General features: G+C 43.5%; 1 protein-coding gene across 3 annotated transcripts in view; it reads left to right on the forward strand.

Moving 5' to 3' along the window:
- Positions 1-934: 934 nt before the first annotated feature.
- The window catches only part of SCTR (secretin receptor), a 40,551-nt gene continuing 22,955 nt past the window's right edge, over positions 935-18,530 (forward strand). The window contains exons 1-2 of one of the 3 annotated variants that reach the window (XM_081935083.1): positions 935-1,146; positions 10,145-10,274. In XM_081935083.1, coding sequence (XP_081791209.1) covers positions 1,045-1,146; positions 10,145-10,274 — 232 coding nt within the window. In that variant the 5' untranslated portion in view covers positions 935-1,044. Of the gene's footprint in view, positions 1,147-8,714; positions 8,842-10,144; positions 10,275-18,530 lie in introns of those variants that run through there. The other 2 variants (XM_081935084.1, XM_081935085.1) reach the window with 2 other exon arrangements.

Below are 18,530 nucleotides of genomic sequence, written 5' to 3' on the forward strand. Positions count from 1 at the left end.
CCAGGAAGTGATGGGACCGGATGCTTGTCCAACACACTGTTCATCTTTATCTATCTTGAGCTCAACAAAAGAAAACTCCAGCACGTTCTGTTCTGTAATAAGCTCTTCCAAGTCCTCCGTACCAAATGGCATCATCTACGTACCACAAACTGTTTTGAAACTTTTCAACTTCTATTCCAGCTGCCATCTCTTCCCCACACTATGCTTATGATACATTTGCTGTGTAAGTTAAACAGAAATGGAGCAATATGTTCTTGTCTTACTTTCTTTCCTCTTCTCTCTCTCTTCCTTCCTCCCTCTTTTTCATTCATCCATCCATCCATCCATCCATCCATCCATCCACATCAATATAACCTGTAGTTATAAAAAAAGTTTCTTGCTGTGCATCCATGAAATTTATATCGTGCCTTTCCCTTTTGTTTAAAGAATCATATTGGCATAGATAGAATTATATAGTTGTCATACCAGAATAGATGGCTTTGTACTGGTGTTGCTTTCTGCCCAAGTAAGGAGGCAAGAGTGCCTACTATTCCATCCAACAGCCACCCTGTGAGATGGAGCATACATTTTTGTCTGACAAAGATACTCTCTGAATACCTGTGCTCCTGGGAAATGCAGTTTGCACAGGGAAGACACTAGCAGAGTGTTTCAACCTAGATGAATCACCCCATGGATAGCAGCTTTTCTTTTGCCAGAAATTGGTTTGTGCCTCCACTTTATTCCTTCTAGGTTCTGGAACACTTTCTGTTATTTTCCATGCCTTGACAGATTTATCTTTGGTTTGGTGAAATGAATGCTGTTGTCCCATAACCAGACGTATTCCCTTATCCATGGGAACACAAAGGATTGATCTTTCTTCTTGACACGGGGTGATAACAATGAGTAATGGAAGAGAGAGTGGAAATACCTCGACTGCACAAACCCTAACATTGCCTGTGACTGGAGGTGTAGCATCCTGCTGGTATTCAGGGACAGATATAACAGCACCGGCAAGATGCAGACAGCCACGTTATCCGGGAGAGTGGGAAGAACACCTAGGAGCCCATGGAGGTAACTTTTGAACTGTGTGCAAGGAGTGAAAGGAAGAAACAAGCACCAGCCATGTGGGTTTTTACATTAATCGTCTTCACGTCTCTGGAGCTAACGGTAAGGACTGTAACTGATCAGGGGAATACTGTGTTTGGTAGCAAGGAAGCCAAATGTCTCTATCCACCCACTTAAAAGGAGAAGGAGAAAAATATGGGAGAGGGATATTGGAGCAGCCCCGTGTGCACTTATACAGAACAACTTCTTTAAAATCCAAGGACATTTGTTTCTGAGCCAGTATCTATATAGGATTGTGGTGTAAAATGGAGGGGGAAATCCAAACTGGAATTTGGATTTGCTTAAAATATCTTAGAACTCTTTCAGTGGGGTCATTAAAAAGTATGAGAATGCGCTTTAGAGACGCCACTCTGCCCATGATCAAAGTTAAAATGTGTAGGTTGCATAAACTCGTGTCTGGTTGTGCTTCGGAGACCAAAATGCACAAGCGCTGTGCATTATAATGACAGGACAATCAGCTTGTTACGCAGTCTGTAAAAATATAATTTATGACAGCAATTTGCTGGATTGTCAAGGAGCATATAAAGACAATTGCTAGTCAAACATAAATATTTTATTGTGTTCTGTATAATAATTTATTGTAATTGATACACTAATTTCACTCTAAAATTAGGAACTGTGCTAATGTATGTCTGATTAATAGGTTATTTCTTGCTCCTTGTCTCGTGTTCAAATATTGCTTAGTATGGGCTAGAATGATTGGTTTAAGCTGAGACCCAAAATATAGCGATGAAATAAATAATCAAGCACATATTAAAAATATGAATAGTAGTTGTCAGGTGAGACTGCATGCAAATAATGGTATAAATAAATAGAAATTTTTATGTTTCTAATAATAAAAAAGGTGAATAGGTAAACATTTATATAAAGTTTGAATTATTATTCACTTTATAGCAATTTATTGAAGCGTTCATTTTGAATTTTTCCTATTCACAGAGGGTTAACACTTAAGGGAAGCTAAATAGTAAATGGAAGTAAAAATGAATGGAATAAAATATTGCATTCATTTTTATAAGTTTTAAATTACAGATAATTTGTTTTGCTATGATAGTTTTGGATAAATAATATGTATCAGAAGTCATCTGTGACTTTTCTGTTCAGGTATTTTGGCCACAATCAACATAATTTACAAAATCTGTGACTTTTGTGATGTAATTGTGCCTTAGTCCTGCATAAGCTGCAATAGGGTTGTGATGTGGCACTGTGGTTCTAAGATGTTAACTTCCATAATTTTATCCTATTTGCAAAATGATCCCATTGACAAAGTGGCATTGTGACTTTGCTTCTTTGGAGAGCAAAATGCTAGGAACTAAAACAAGACAGAAGGTTTTTCCTGTGGATAATCACGTGCCCTGCGGATCTCTGAAAGAAAAGAGTGTGGGTGTGTATGTATGAATGTGCATATATAGGTAGTCCTCAACTTACAACTGTTCATTTAGTGGTTGTAGTTACAATAGCACTAAAAAAGTTACATTTGAGTTACAATGGCACTAAAAAAGTTGACTTATGACTGTTTTTCACCCTTAGGACTATTGCAGCATTCCATGGTCATGTGATCAAAATTGAGACGCTTTAGACAACCTAACTCGTATTTATGTCAATTGCAGCGTCCCGGGGTCATGAAATTATCTTTGAGATCTTCTGTCAAGCAAAGTCAATAGAGAAGCCAGGTTCGCGTTATAATCGTGTTATTAACTTAATAACTTCAACGATTCGCTTAACCACTGTGGCAAAGAAAGGTCATAAAATGGAGCAAACTTACTTAACAACTGTCTTGTTTAGCAACAGAAATGTTGGGCTCAATTGTCATAAGTGTGTGTGTGTGTGTGTGTGTGTGTGTGTGTATACAGTGTATAGATAGACAGACAGACGGACAGACAGACAGATAGGTAGAGACAGAGAGAAACAGAAAGAGACAGAGAAAAGATTTCCAAGCCATATAAAATTAAATAAGGATTTTCAAAGTAATATATCAGTATTGTATATAAAGGTGACCTTAGTATTTTAAATTTGTTTTTAAAATCAAGTCAATCCTTAGCAAAGGCACTCCAAATATTAACAATTATTAATCAGAGTAGCTTCTAATCTTAGAGTGCTTATTATTATTCTCAGACAAAATCTTAAATGTTAAGGCCTTGTGTTTAAGAGTAAGTTGAGCTTCAGATGCGATACAAGTCCTTGTGCAAAATTATAGCCCCAATTAAATTAAATTCAGCATCACATTGCTTTTTTCAATTTTAAAAAAAGCGATTGCACTGAGACATTCTTACTTTGCCTCTAAAGGAAGAAATGCCTTGCAGCTATAGAGGAGATGTAGCAAATCTGTCGTTGCTTCATTTCTTCTGGAAAAAAAAGAGAGGAGTGATTGATTACTCAACTCATTTCCTGAAGATCCTGGGAAGCTGTATGATATTTTGGTAACTTTTCCTGTGGGATGTTTAGTACTGTAACAGCGATGATTTTGGACATACAGGTAGTCCTTGACTGAACACAAAACTTTTGTTCCTAAGCAAGACAGTTGTTAAGTGAGTTTTGCCCCGTTTTATGACCTTTCTTGCCACAGTTATTAAGTGAATCACAGCAGTTGTTAAGTAAGTAACTTAGTTGTTAAGTAAATGTGGCTTAACTTTTGACTTGGCCTGTCAGAATGGCAGAATACATTTTTTTAGAATACTTTAATAGAATAGCAGAGTTGGAAGAGATCTTGTGTAGGACTTCTAGTCCAACCTTCCAGTGGTGGATTTATACTGGTTTTACTACTGGTTAGTTTGTGCGTGTGCGCATGCTCTTGAGCGCTCTCGTGCATGCGCAAAAGTGTCCGGGTGGGTGGGAGAAGTCTCCCAGCGCTGCCACAACCGGTTCCACCGAACCGGGCTGAACTGGGCCGAACCAGGAGCAACCTACCTCTGCAACCCCCCACCCAAGCAGGAGATCCTGCACCATCTCATATGGCAGGTCACAAAGGTGATCCCATGGTCCAGGGACACTGCAACCATCATAAGTATGAGCCAGTTGCCAAGTACCTGAATTTTGATCATGTCACCATGGAAATGCTGTCATGGTTGTGTGTGAGAAAAACAGTCATAAGTCACTTTTTTCAGTGCCGTTAGAGTGTATCTCCATACAGTCACTAAATGAATAGTTGTTGGACTGTTTGTATACAACCCCTGTGTTTGGAATGGCTCCGGAGGATGGTAAGTTATGGTAAATTGTGTAAGAAGAAAATTGAACCTGGCATCTGTTTTTACATTCACGCCAGTGGTGGGTTAGGACCGGTATGCCCCAGTACGGGAGTACTGGTGCCTGTCAGGAGCACCGGGTACCATTCTGGTATGATGCTCTGGAGGGCCCACCCGCTCGCCTGCTGTCCTTACCTGTATTTGAGCTCTTCGGGGCTTCCGTACACGGAGAATACGGCACCTGTGCGACTCTCCACTAAGCAGCTGGACCATCGCAGGAGGTAAGGACACATATGCGCGCTGCTCACGTTCATGTGGAGGACGCCGGACCCCATTGCACCATACCAGTTGCACCGGGATCCAGAACCCACCACTGATTCACTCTTCACAAGTTATGTGGTGAGTTATGTAGATCACAAGTTATGGCTCACTTTTATTTTTATTCCTGACTATATGTGTGGGTTTGCACACTGTGCTAAGCCAAAATGTATTGCAGGGAGGGAGAGGGAGGACTATTGACTATTGGCTTCACATGTTACGTAAATCTAACCAATTGCTTCTTTATTTAGCCTGATGGAAAGGTTTGTCAATATTTGATTATACAGACGTTTCTGAGATTTTATAGCTAAGGGTAAGATCTGATTAATGTTCCTAGAATACAACTCTCATGATTAGTAACTATTGTGCTTGCTATGCTAGCTAGGACAGGGGTGTCAAACTCGATTTCATTGTGGGCCGCGGGAGGTGGGGTGGGGGTGGCCAGCTATACGTCACTCATGTCAGGGATACCTGTGGTGGCCTGAGAGCTCTGCCAGTGAAAAGGGGCTGTTTCCCGGGTGGCCCTGTGGGTCAGATCTAAGCACCCCATGGGCCAAATCCACCTGCCCCCCGGGCCTTAGGAGTATTGGAAGCTAATCCAGTATTTTGAAAGCCAACTATTTCTCCAATCTTTTATTAGGAATAGGGATCAAGAATAAGGCCTTGAGCCAATCCACTTATAAATATTTGTGTTACACTAATAAGAGTCTATGGAGATTCTCAGTCATCCAGGTTGCGGTTGTCCCAAATGTGCTTTTTTCAAGAAGCAACAGGACTTTCTGGTTTTTCTTTGAAGATGTTTCACTTCTCATCCAAGAAGCTTCTTCAGCTCTGACTGGATAATGTGGAATTGAAGGATTTATACTCCTTGCAGACAGCTGGTTATTTGCATTCTGTTAGCGAGTCATTGAGGCTACCTGGAGACCAGCTGTGTGCAAGAAGTATAGATCCTTCCATTCTCCACCATCCAGTCCGAGCTGAAGAAGCTTCTTAGATGAGAAGCAAAACATCTTCAAAGAAAAACCAGAAAGTCCCGTTGCTTCTTGAAAAAGCACATTTGGGACACTAATAAGAGCTTCAATACAGAATGACTGACTAGATTAGTCTTTCTCAAGCTTTTTACACTTGAAGCCCTTTGAAATAATTTTCAAATCTCAGGGACCCCTTCTTTAAAATGTATTATATGTACAGCACAGCGTGATAAATAAACTGAGTTGTGCATAGACATTCTCCTCTTTCCCAGTGCTAGCACTGAGTGGTATGCAACATTTAAAAAGGGATGTTTGGTTGTTTTTAGTCATGACCTGTTGCAGAACCCCAGTAGAGAAGGGCTGATCATCCTAACTTAGTACCCTCCAAGAAGTCTCCTAATTCCCCAGCCATGATAGCTTGGGATGATAGGTTGATGTCCAAAACATTTAGAGAATAGTAGCTGAGGGACCTCAGAATCTTTTGCACAGTGTTAATCACATTCCGCTACATTATGGTTTCCTCTATAGTTCTCCCTGCTCCCCATATCATACACATAAACAGGTTCAGCAATTGTGACTGTCTTGTGATAAGGATGTGCTATCTGTACCAGGCGTGGGTTGCTGCCGGTTTAACTACCGGTTCGCAACCCACACGCAACACTGTTCAATGTAAATTGTTCTTCACGCATGCGCAGAACAATTTACAGTGAATTGCGCATGCACAGTCCCTAAAAACCAAAATGGCGGCGGCCAAGCAGTGGCGAGGGAGCCAGTTTGGGGATGTGGCAGGCTGGGTCACTGCCGGTTCTGAGACCCAGGCCTCAATTCCACTACCGGTTTGGCCGAACCAGGCTGAACTGGCAGCAACCCACCTCTGATCTGTACCTACTACAAAACTTATGAGTGACTGACTGAGTAACTGTAGCAGCACTGTTTCATGCCTTTCCCTTTTTCAGGCAACTTATTTCACACACATTTATAAACACCACTTGGTATTTAGAATATCAGGCATGGAAACCAATTCAAGCCCTTGAATCATTTCAGGAAGCCGTATGCGATGTTTACTTATTCTGACATGTTTACTGGTACATCCTCTAAGTAAGGTGAGGGAAAAGATCTTGCTTTGTTCTTGAATGACAGAATACATCTTCTGTTGAAAACCTGTTGCCAGTCCTGATTTATCTCGGGCAATTTTGATTTACTACTGCAAGTTGAAATAGAAGAATTTTAACTTGCTGTCCTGTATTTCTTTTGGTTGTGGTTATAAGGCTCAAACTTCATTAGGGCTACTAGATCTAGGCTGCAAAACTCTGGGCAATCATTCTGTCTGTCTGTCTTTCCACTGAGGGATTTTCCTGAAGCTACGATCCAGATACCTCTAAGTTTCACAATTGATGCCTTCTGTTGTAGGTTTCTTTTTCCAAAACAATGCTTATCAATTTTATACAACATTTACTATTTAGTACAAAGGGAAAAAAAAAACCTCTTGCATAAACGTGATCCCTCTGAATATGACTGACAACTTGCTTCAATGTCTATCAATAATAGGCTCTCATCTTAACTGAAGTTGCTACTCTGTCTTTGGTATGTATAGCAATTAGAGAAACCACCTCAAGTAGAAACCTCCAACCTTTTGTTGGAGTCTAGTCATTGTTCCATCAGCATGGATAAGGTTAGGTCAATTGGTAGATTACAAGTAGGAAAGTTACGTTCTTCCAGATAGGGTGAACATATAACTATCATCATCATCTGATCATATGAGAAGTTGAAGCCCTAGCTCCCATATTGAGGTCAATATTGTTGTATATCTTCAAGATGCATCAAGAATATTTTCTGTATATCCCACCTCAACTCCTTATGATTACTGGCAAGTAAATAAAATTAAATGTAATTTTTGAGACAAAGTGAGAAAATGGATGGGAGTGGAAAAATCACCACCAAAAAGTGGATGCCGTTAAAGCAAAATAAGAGCTTTTCACGGGATACTCCTACTTTACCCTTGCCTTACTACAGTCTGCAAAAATCCAAATGTGACCTCTCAAATGTTAGGCTGAATTTCTAGCATCTCTGTTCAGAAAGAACAGAAGAAAAAGAAGATATCCCCCTAAGAACACAGCAAGCAGTTGCCTGCCAGAATTGAAAATCTAGTACTGGCTTAGTGGACAAAATAGTTTTGACTGGTATAAAGCTATCTGCTTATGTTTTATAATTTTCCTAAATTATTTGCAAAAAGCCTCCATGACTTTCATGGATAGTGGACGCCTTATATCTCACCTATCCAGGATTGAAGATAGTCTCCCATGACCATCTTTGCTTTCTGTGTGACATATCTAATGCAGATGCCATGCATCTGAATGCAACACATTCTACCTGTGTAGTTACTTAACCATAATGTTAGGTTAATCAAGTTGAAATGTTTTTGATTGAGTTACAGCCATATTCTAAAAGGTCTCATAAATTAAAGTGCAAGCTTAATTCCAATAAGAGTTGCAGCTCTTTCTCAAATAAATGATTCAGCTGCATAAATAGAAAGTCCTCCTAATATATAACTGATGGATTGCTGCGTACCCTAAAAGAAATGCTCTATAAAATAAATTTTGACTTGGATCTAGCTATGCAATCGCTTTTGTAATTCCTTGATGGAGAAATTGCATCTGTTTGATGTGCTAAACATCCAGGGCTTTCCCCCTTGTGTCTACAGTTGCTCTTGCTGAACCAATGTTTCTTTCCCTTAGGTTTTTGAATAGCTATCTAGCTGGACATAACCCCATCCAGGTAGAGAGAGGAATAGATGGATTAAGAAATCTGATTTAAAAGGCAATAATTTTACTGTAACATAAACTGGCGTGTGAATTAGAATTTCAAAAGTATTTTAAGTAAAGGAATAGAAACCTATATGAACAAAGAATGTTCTTTCTGCGCCAACTCAGGAAGCTCAAACTGCCCATGGAGTTGCTGATACAGTTCTACAGAAGAATCATTGAGTCTGTCATCTGCACCTCTGAAACTGTCTGGTTTGGTTCTGCAACCCAACAAGACAGATTGCTTATTTGTACCCTATGACTATCATTAAGTGCTGTACCTTATGATTCTTGATGAATGTATCTTGTCTTTTTATGTACACTGAGATCTTATGCACCAAAGACAAATTCCTTGTGTGTCCAATCACATTTGGCCAATAAAGAATTCTATTCTAAAAAAAAAAAAAAGAATGACTGGGTGAGACACAGCCTTGTGGGCATTCAGCATCCAACAATCCTTTGCAAGAGGTAACATGTCAAGATAAACTATGTTATCATCAATTCTGGGGTATCTATTGCATAAAACTTTCTAATTTATATACATAATTGATTTTAATAGAAGAAGTGGAATCAGGGCCCCAATAATGGTGATATGACCTTTTTTATCATGTGTGAAAGTAGATTAACCCAGCTACACTTATAGTAATAGATATTTCTTGTGCACTAGGCAGGGTTGATGTAAATCAGGCTTGCATAAACTGAACTGCAAAGCCAACTATGCTTTTCCACCATATAAGGCAGTTGCCAAGAATGTTGTAAATCTCTTGGGGCTGCTTGTTTGGAATTGCAAAAGGTTGCCCAGGGTCTTCCTACTAGCAATATACAATTTACAATCTTAATTCTACTGGTAGTGCTTAAATTGTACAGGCATAGAGAAATGGGGGCACTTTCAACTTTCCATTCATCCAGTTCATCAAAAGACACAGTAGCTGCCTTGTAGTTGCATTTGGAAGGCTTACTAAACCGCAAACTAGTCGATCACATTTGAATACAGCATGTGGTACAAAACCAGACTTAATAAATTCCTTAGGAAAACCCCAAAAACAGAGCTCATGAGTAAATAAATTTCAATTTAGATTGTGTTGTACGCTATTTGCATTAAGCAAGAAAGGTTGGAAGAATACATAGAAGCCTCGATAGTGAATGGACTGGGGACAACTATCAGAGAAGACCTCTCAAGAGGGCAAGAAGACACAAAGAATTGTTGTGATGTCACAACATGTTGCATTGTCATAATGCCCGGAACTTAAGCATTTACATCATGATATAAGAATGCATTTTTGGGGTGTGTGTCATTTTTCTGCCTTCCCAGTTTGAAGTATATGCCTATAACAACCATGATGGAATAACCTCATCGTGGTTTTGACTGATTGTGCTATAAGCTTCATCTGGAATTATGTGATTCGTTGATTGGAGTTAGATGTAACATGAAAAACCTGAGAAAAGCAATTAAAAAAAGATCTATCTACATTGGAATCTAACTAACCATTTTGTCTTTAAGTTTGAATATCCTGTCCAGAACTGTTATAGGATTGTTAAAAAAAAAATTGGGGTGGACGAAGAAAGCAGCTTTGTCTTCTAGAATGCTTCCCCACTTCTGCAAACAAATCCTGGGATTAAATTCTAATGAGTTTGGGCTCTAGTTGAGTTCAGAAGGCAAACAAGTCACTGTGTTACTTTAAAATGCTGAAATTATAACTATATAAAAAAAGAACTAGTATTTTGTAATCAGAGTAACAAAAGAGTAATAAAATGATACTTTTTAATACAGCAGATTGCAGCTTTCATTTCATCATGTGAAATCAAAAAAATCATGAGGATGGAAGAAGAACTGTGCACATCAGCACTTGCCCAGGAAGAAGCAAACAGAACAGCTGGAAATGAATTATTGAGGAGTGCAGGTATGTTCCAGAGTATGAATTTTAGGCCATTTAGATCAGAGGTCTCCAATTTGGTAACTTTAAGAATTGTGAACTTCAATTCCCAGAATTCTTCAATCAGCCATGCTGGCTGAGGAATTCTGGGAATTGAAGTCTACAATGATGTAGACCAGGGGTGTCAAACTCACATCGTCACAGCAGTGTCACATGATGTATCAGGACTTCCCCCCCCCCCACTTCGCTAAACCGGGCAAGGGACACATCCGGCCCACAGGCCAGGAGTTTGACAGCCCTGATCTTGACCTCTGATCTAGATCATTGTGGCCTTGTATTAAAATAAGAATTCAAAATGTGGTGATAGGTACACAGTAAATTATGCTGATAAAATAACCAGAGATCAGTTTGGCATAGGATTGTATGACGCTGAATGGGAACCAAGAGAATAAGTTATTCACTTAAATAATATGAATCTGGAATAAGTTTGAAAATTGCAAATAAATTTAATGGACAGACAAGGTTATTTATCAGTGCTTTAAAGCAGACTTTTAGCCTCAGCAACTTCAAGATATTTGGACCATCTCCCAGAATTCCCCAGCCAGCCATGGGGATTGAAATCCATACATCCTACACTTGCTTAGATTGAAAAACAGTACGTTAAACGATTTGAAATTTAGCAAGAGAAATTTGATCACCTAAAATTGCAGAACAGCTGTATATTCAGTTACCATGTCTTGTAAACATCTTGTTGTGTTCAGGAATTCTGTTACTTTTTGCGACTCACTGCGACAGTTTTAAAAATTGTCTCTTAGTATTCTTGTGAACTCATTGTCAAGATTGAACTGCTTTGCTTCTTTCCAATCTTATTGTTATTCAACTTGCCAATGAACCGGAGGGAGGGAAGGAATGGAATGCTGAGATTTGGTGCACAGATTGTGAGAGCCTGGAAATCATCAAGGTCGCCACTGCACATGCTTGAGAAGGAGGTGAATGGTTCCCATAACAAAAGGATGTCTCATAATTGGACAATGTGAACATTCTGGGGTGGGGTGGGGGGGAAGGAAGCTATTGTTTAACTAAGCAAGTATTTGCATGGGAAAACCAGAGCTGGTTTTGATTCTTCAGTACCAAAATGGTGTATCCAATAAAATTTTACTTTTGGCAATTCAAAGCTCTCCAGAGTGTTTCCATATTTTGAGTCCTCTAATCCAGTTTCATTTACACCTGGAAATCTCTGGCTTTGACAATATGTATCTTAGTTATCAGCATAACATCTCTAAACATTAAAATCTTGCCTAGATACAGCTTCATCTGTGCGTCTGTGTATTGTCTAGATTTTCTTCCAAGAATCAAAATCATCTTCTTTTACAGCTATAGTCATCATCTCTTGATGAATTTGTGAGATTATAAAATAATTTTTTACTACATAACCTTTTCTCTGTTTATTTATACTAGTTCACTTTATCTGCTGACATTATTTTGGTATTGTTTTAATATTCATCAGCACGCTTAATCCATAGTTCTTCTCTTTCTCTTTACCCATTTTTTTATTTTTATAAAGTACTCTGGAAGTGGAGAATTATAAGAAAGGAAGAAGGAAAGATCAGAATAATCCCATATAAGGAATAAAAGATTAATTAAGGGGAAAGCCAAACACTAATTTGTAATTAGTTCTGTAGCTATACTGATCAGGGAAGAATATCCTGTAGAGAAGCTGGAAAGTTAAACTGTTAATTAATGTCACAATAATGTCTCTCTGTATATCTCTGCCTCTGCCTCTCATATATATGTAAGTCTCAGTCTCTCTCTCTCTCTCTCTCTCTCTCTCTCTCTCTCTCTCTCTCTCTCTCTCTCTCCCTCCCTCCCTCCCTCCCTCCCTCATTCCCTCTCCCTCTCCCTCTCCTTCTCCCTCTCCCTCTCCCTCCCCTCTCTCTCTCTGAAAGGCTACAGGTTCTGCCTGGAACCGGTAGTAACAAATTTACTTTACTTTACTTTATTTCGTATTTCTAGACCGCCCCCTCTCCCAAAAGGGACTCGGGGCGGTGTACAGTCAGGCTAAAACACAAATAGGATGCATATAAATAAATACATAAATACATAAATACATAAATGGAGGAGGCTATATAAAACTGTACCTTCAAGTAAAGTATTAAAAGCAGTATTTAAAAACAACCCCTAAAAATACCCCCAAAAATTGAATTTAAAATAATTACCCATGAAATTCCCCAATTAAATATCTGCCAGGAGGTAAAATAAAACTATGAGTGGGCCAGGCTGGCTAATCGAAACAGGTGAGTCTTTAGTTTTTGTCGGAAGGAGTGGAAGTCGGTGGTGGTTCTGATGTCGGGGGGGGGGAGGTCATTCCAGAGGGTTGGGCCCATCACAGAGAAGGCTCTACTCCTAGGCGCCGCCCGTTGGCATTGCTTGGTGGACGGCACCCGGAGGAGTCCCTCCCTGTGAGAGCGAATTGGTCGCAGGGATGTGTACGGTAGGATGCGATCCCGCAGGTAGCTAGGTCCTGTGCCATGGAGCGCTTTAAAGATGGTGATCAACACCTTGAAACGCACCCGAAAAACCACAGGCAGCCAGTGCACCTCGCGCAGGAGGGGTGTAATGTGGGAGTACCTGGTACTCCCCGTGATGGCCTGCGCGGCTGCATTCTGAAGTAGCTGCAGTCTTCGGGCGCGTCCGAGGGGAAGCCCCATGTAGAGGGCATTGCAGTAGTCCAGACGAGACGTCACCAGCGCATGAGTGACCGTGCGTAGGGCATCCCGGTCCAGTAGGGGGCGCAATTGGCACACCAGGCGAACCTGGTGGAACGCCCCCCTTGCCACGGCTGCCACATGGTTGTCCATCGACAGCCGGGCATCTAGGAGGACGCCCAAATTGTGTGCCCGTTCCACAGGGGGCAATTGCTCGCCCCCTATGGCCAGTGATGGTGTCAACTGGTTGAACCGAGGTGCCGGTAACCACAGCCACTCAGTCTTGGAGGGGTTGAGCTTGAGTCTGTTGTCCCCCATCCAGACCCTGACGGCTTCCAAACACCGGGACATCATTTCGACAGCCTCGTTGGGGTGGTTTGGGGTGGAAATGTACAGCTGAGTATCATCAGCGTACAGATGATATTCGACCCCAAAACCACGGATGATCTCCCCCAGTGGCTTCACATATGCGTTGAACAGGAGGGGCGAGAGGACCGACCCCTGTGGCACCCCACAGGTGAGTGGCCTCAGGGTCGACCTCTGCCCCCCTGCCAACACACATTGCATCCGGTCGGAGAGGTAGGAGCCAAACCACCGCAAAACGGTGCCTCCAACTCCCATCCCCTCCAGCCGCCGCAATAGGATACCATGGTCGATGGTATCAAAAGCCGCTGACAGATCTAATAGGACCAGGATAGAGGAACAACCCCTATCTCTGGCCCTCCAGAGATCATCAACCAACGCGACCAAGGCCGTCTCCGTGCTGTGCCTGGGTCGGAAGCCAGACTGGCGTGGGTCTAGATAGTCGGATTCGTCAAGGTGTCGCGGGAACTACTGTGCCACCACATTCTCTACAACCTTCGCTAGGAAGGGAAGGTTGGAGACTGGACGATAATTAGCTAGCTCCATCGGGTCAAGGGAAGGCCTCTTGAGTAAGGGCCTCACCACCGCCTCTTTCAAGGCGGTTGGTAAGGACCCCTCACCCAACGAGGCGTTCACTAGGCCCAGGAGCCAGCCTCGTGTCACTTCCCAGGATGCCAGTACCAGCCAGGAGGGACACGGGTCCATTAAACATGTGGTGGGTCACAGCCGTCCACGTAGCCTGTCCAAATCCTCGGGGGCAACAGAATCAAACTCCTCCCAGAATGGTCTCACAAGACTCACTGTTGACGGCTCCTCTGGTCCACTGAAGGGGGCCCATCCGCTCTGGATCTGAGCGATTTTGTCCTGCAGATATTCCCCAAACTCCTCTGCTCTGCCCTGCAAAGGGGCTTCCCGCGTCCTCTGTGATAAGAGGGAGCGGGTTACCCGAAACAGGGCGGCAGGGCGGTTATCGGCAGACGCAATAAGAGCGGCACAATGTTGACGTTTGGCCACTCTTAATGCCACAAGGTAGATCCGTGAATAGGCTCTTACCTGTGTTCAATCAGATTCGGAGCGCGAGGACCTCCACCTGCTCTCTAGGCGTCTCCTATGGCGCTTCATCACTCTCAGGTCCTCGGTAAACCAAGGAGCCCGGGTGGGTCATTGCCGAAGGAGAGGCCGCAAAGGCGCAACCCGGTCCAAGGCCCCAGCGGCTGCCCTATTCCAGGCGGCTACTAGGTCCTCCCACTGAGAGCGGGTCAGGGCTACAGGAAGTGGCCCAAGCTCCATCTGGAATCTATCCGGTTCCATCAGGCGCCTGGGGTGGTACCAACTTGGACAGTCTGGTTCCGCCTCCCCGCAGCGGGAGGTAGCACCAGGGAAGTCAAGACGAAGGAGTGAGTGATCTGACCATGACAGGGGGGTAATGATCAAATCCCCTATTCCCAGATCACTCGTCCACTGCTCAGATACAAAAACAAGGTCCAGTGTGTGGTCACCCTCGTGTGTGGGGCCCTGAATTAATTGGTTCAGGTCCATGGCTGTCATGGAAGCCATGAACTCCCGAGCTACCTCGGATGCTTCCCCCGTCGACGGCAAGTTGAAATCCCCCATAACCACAAGTTTGGGGATCTCAACTGCCGTTTCTGAGATCAGCTCGAGGAGCTCGGGCAGGGCTGCTGATGCATAGCGAGGAGCCAAGTATACAATCAGCAGACCCCACTGCCTCCCTGGGCCCCATTTCACACCAAGGGACTCACACCCGGGTATCTGAGGTACAGTGAACTCCCTCAGCTCCAAGCCTTCCCGTATAACTACCGCCACCCCACCACCCTTACCCAGGGCCTGGGGCTGATGGAATGCATGGAAACCCGGTGGGCACATTTCCACGAGGGGTAAACCACCCTCGTGGCCCAACCAGGTCTCCGTTATCCCTGCAAGGTCCAGCTCCCCCTCTGAGATCAACTCACTAATGAGGGGGGCCTTGTTGGTCACGGACCTTGCATTGCAAAGCATCAGCCTCAGGCCCTGGCTCTGTAGTTCCTGGCCACCTAGGCTGCGGGGGTTGGTGCAAACGACCGGGCGTATCCAACAGCCACAGTCTCCCAACCGACCTTGCGATCTTCTCCTGTCCTCGCATCCACCCCTCCCCGCGACCGTTATAATAGGGCAACCCTCTGTTGAGATGTCCTTTTCCCTCCCTCCCACCACACTCACTTCCCTCCTAGACTCACCTGTTCGCCTGGCACTGGCCCCCCTCCTGGCCTGATTAACCTGCCCCCCCCACCCTGGAGCCCCCTAAAAAGGATAAAAAACATTTTGTTAAAAATCCCCTTAGCTTCCGCTTCCTCCACCTCTCGGGGTTCACTAACCCGTCATCAAGGTGGGCCCTTGAAAGAGCCAAGGGCCATGCCTGCGAGAGAGGGGACTCCCGCAGGAGGAGCAGGTCTGACCTCAAATAAATGTTACTAAAAAACACGGTGGAGTCAAGGTGCTGCAGATGGTGAATAGTCAGTCAGTGGGCCAGGGTCTCAGAAGAAGGTGGAAGGCAATGCCCTGTTTGTACTTGGGTAAAGGGGGCAGAAAGTGACCGAATGTCCGAGTGGTGGAAAGGTGGCAAAGGGTGGGTGGCAGTCCTGGATGGTCCTAGGTGGGTGGGAGCTCATAGATGGTAATCTGAGGTCCTCAGTGGGTGGGGGCAGGCGTTCTTGGCCCGGACGCTGCTCCGGCCTGTCCATGGCCCTAATGCAGGGCTTCCGGCAGCCTCCGGTGTCCTGGGCCTCCCCCAGCCTCCATTCCACATCTTCCTGCTCACAGCTCTCATGGCTCTCACCCAAAATCCTGGTATTCCTGGCGTCCATGGTGTTTCTTTCAGCGTCTCCTGCTGGCGCCGGCGGGCCTGAGGGCACAGGAACCACCGGGGGATACTGAAGCCGCAGCGGAGCCCCCTGGCAGCGGCGTCGCTCCTCTCGCTCCTCTCGCTCTTCCCGCCGCCGCCGTCGCCCCCATCTGCGTCGCCACGCGCCATCGCCATTGCCAGCCTCTCCCCGCTCCGCTCTCTGCTCCGCACTCCGCTCTGCCTTCCGCCTTTCCTCCGGCCTCCCGACCACCCTGGCGGACCAAAATAGGTCCAAGGCAAGCCAGGGTGGTCGTACAGTCTGACTCCCGGCCCTCAGGTAGAACGAGGGCCGGCCGCAGCCCCTTCCTCCATCAGGAGCTCTTCGGTGTTCTCGGAGCTCAGGAGGCGACCGCCATCCCCGGAAGCTCCTCCTCCTGCTCCTCTATACTATACTATCCGAAATAGTATCGTTTCTCCTGCTGGACTAGAAGACCTCCAAGGTCCCTTCCAGCTCTATTCTAAACATTCTGGACTTTCCTTGCCTCGTGGATCCTCTGGTGTTGTGGATTTAATGTTGCCGGGGGGTGGGGTGGGGGGTTCCCAAACCCGTAGTAAAAAATGCTTTTAAAAAGTAATTTTTTTTTGTGATACTTGGTTTTTGAGCTCTTTGTGGCTCTGTGAGGTTCCTGCTTGCTGTTGCAGGGGCCATTTTGTGTGCTTTTGCATTGTGTATGAATCAGTTGTGTGGTTTTTGTGTTGTTTATGTGTGAAGTGTGAAAGTTGGTTTTTCAGCTCACCCAGTCACATGACCATGACTACCAAGTCACGCCCACCCAGTCACATGACCACCAAGCCATGTCGCAAGCCACGTCCACATAACCGGTAGGGAACATTTTTATATTTCACGTATGTATGTATGTATGTATGGATGGATGTATGGATGGATGGATGGATGGATGGATGGATGGATGGATCTATCTATCTATCTATCTATCTATCTATCTATCTATCTATCTATCTATCTATCTATCTATCTATCTATCTATTGTCTTTATTTCTAGTTACATTTATATATATAAAGAGGCAAAAAACTCCTTTAGAACCAGTGCAGCTGCCTATTCAGACTAAGGATTAGTGCTAAGGATAGGCTTGTATAACTTGGGTAAACTATGGTTCAGATAATTTATGGTTTGTTTATGGTTCAGCATGTCCTGTGAATCCAGAAAACCATGGTGTGTTGTATAGATCTAGCTTAAATTTCTGTTTCCTATAGGAGCAAGGATGTGTAGGAATGAAAGAAAATGAAAGCATTCTAATTCCATTGAAGAAGAGATTAACTTTCAAAAATCAATATTGAGAATAGCTTGTTTGTCAAAATCTCTATTCTAACTTGCCTCAAATTTCTAAAATCTTCCTCTGATACCACAATTTTGAACTATCACAGTAACCATATTGGACACTAGAAAATAAAGATTTAAATATGATGACCTCTTTGCTATTTTTTATATTTCTTCTGAACGATGGAAAGCACACTGCCCAGCTCCCTAAAGAGAGCGACAGTACCAAAAGAGTTAGTATATAATTAAACCTTGTGCAAAAAGAATGATCTGTTTGGTGGATTTATGTCCCATGATATGATGAAGTAGACTTAAATATTCAGGAGGATTAGCAATAGAGCTGCCTTCTGGGAAAGAGATTTCTGGAACAATGGTTGATTGAAGACTAACATGAATGCACTTCTTCCTGGTTTTAATTAATTAGGTTTCATTGACCTACTCAGCCCTTGTCTAAACAAAATAATGGCCTTGGCATGCCTTATTAATCAGCACCTTGAATTCAGAAATATCTGTCCCACTCGTGTCTACTTTTAGAGTATATGCTTGCTCCTTGCCCTCCCATAATCTCACACAGCTCTGAACACCAAAGTAAAGGTAGATCTTTAGTAGAAGATAAGAGGACTGATTCAACTCTCCCTTCCTTCTTAGCACACTCAGCAGTCCATTAATAAAGGCTCCTGGGATGGCATGATTTTTGATTACTGGCATTAGTTAATGGAGGCTGGTAGACTGCCAAAACCTGTGTTGTTTGGTTTATATATAAGGCCCAGCTGATCGAAATCACAGCAAGTGCATTGTGAGACGCAGGGTAAATAGGAGGAACTCTTTAATATATTTTTATAAGCTGTAAAATACTTACGACATCAGAAAGAAGGAGGCTAAAGGGCATGGTGTGAGGCTATTGCTCACTTCTACTCTGCTTCACGGAGACTGGTTTATCAATAAAGGAGAATATCTGTAGCTCAGGGCTGAAACGACCAGCCCTTGATGCTCTTTGACCTTGGCTGATTTCTTGCAGGCATTTCATTACCCAACTAGG

Source organism: Natrix helvetica, assembly GCF_964273705.1.
Source record: "Natrix helvetica genome assembly, chromosome: 1".
NCBI classification, from domain to species: Eukaryota; Metazoa; Chordata; class Lepidosauria; order Squamata; family Natricidae; genus Natrix; species Natrix helvetica.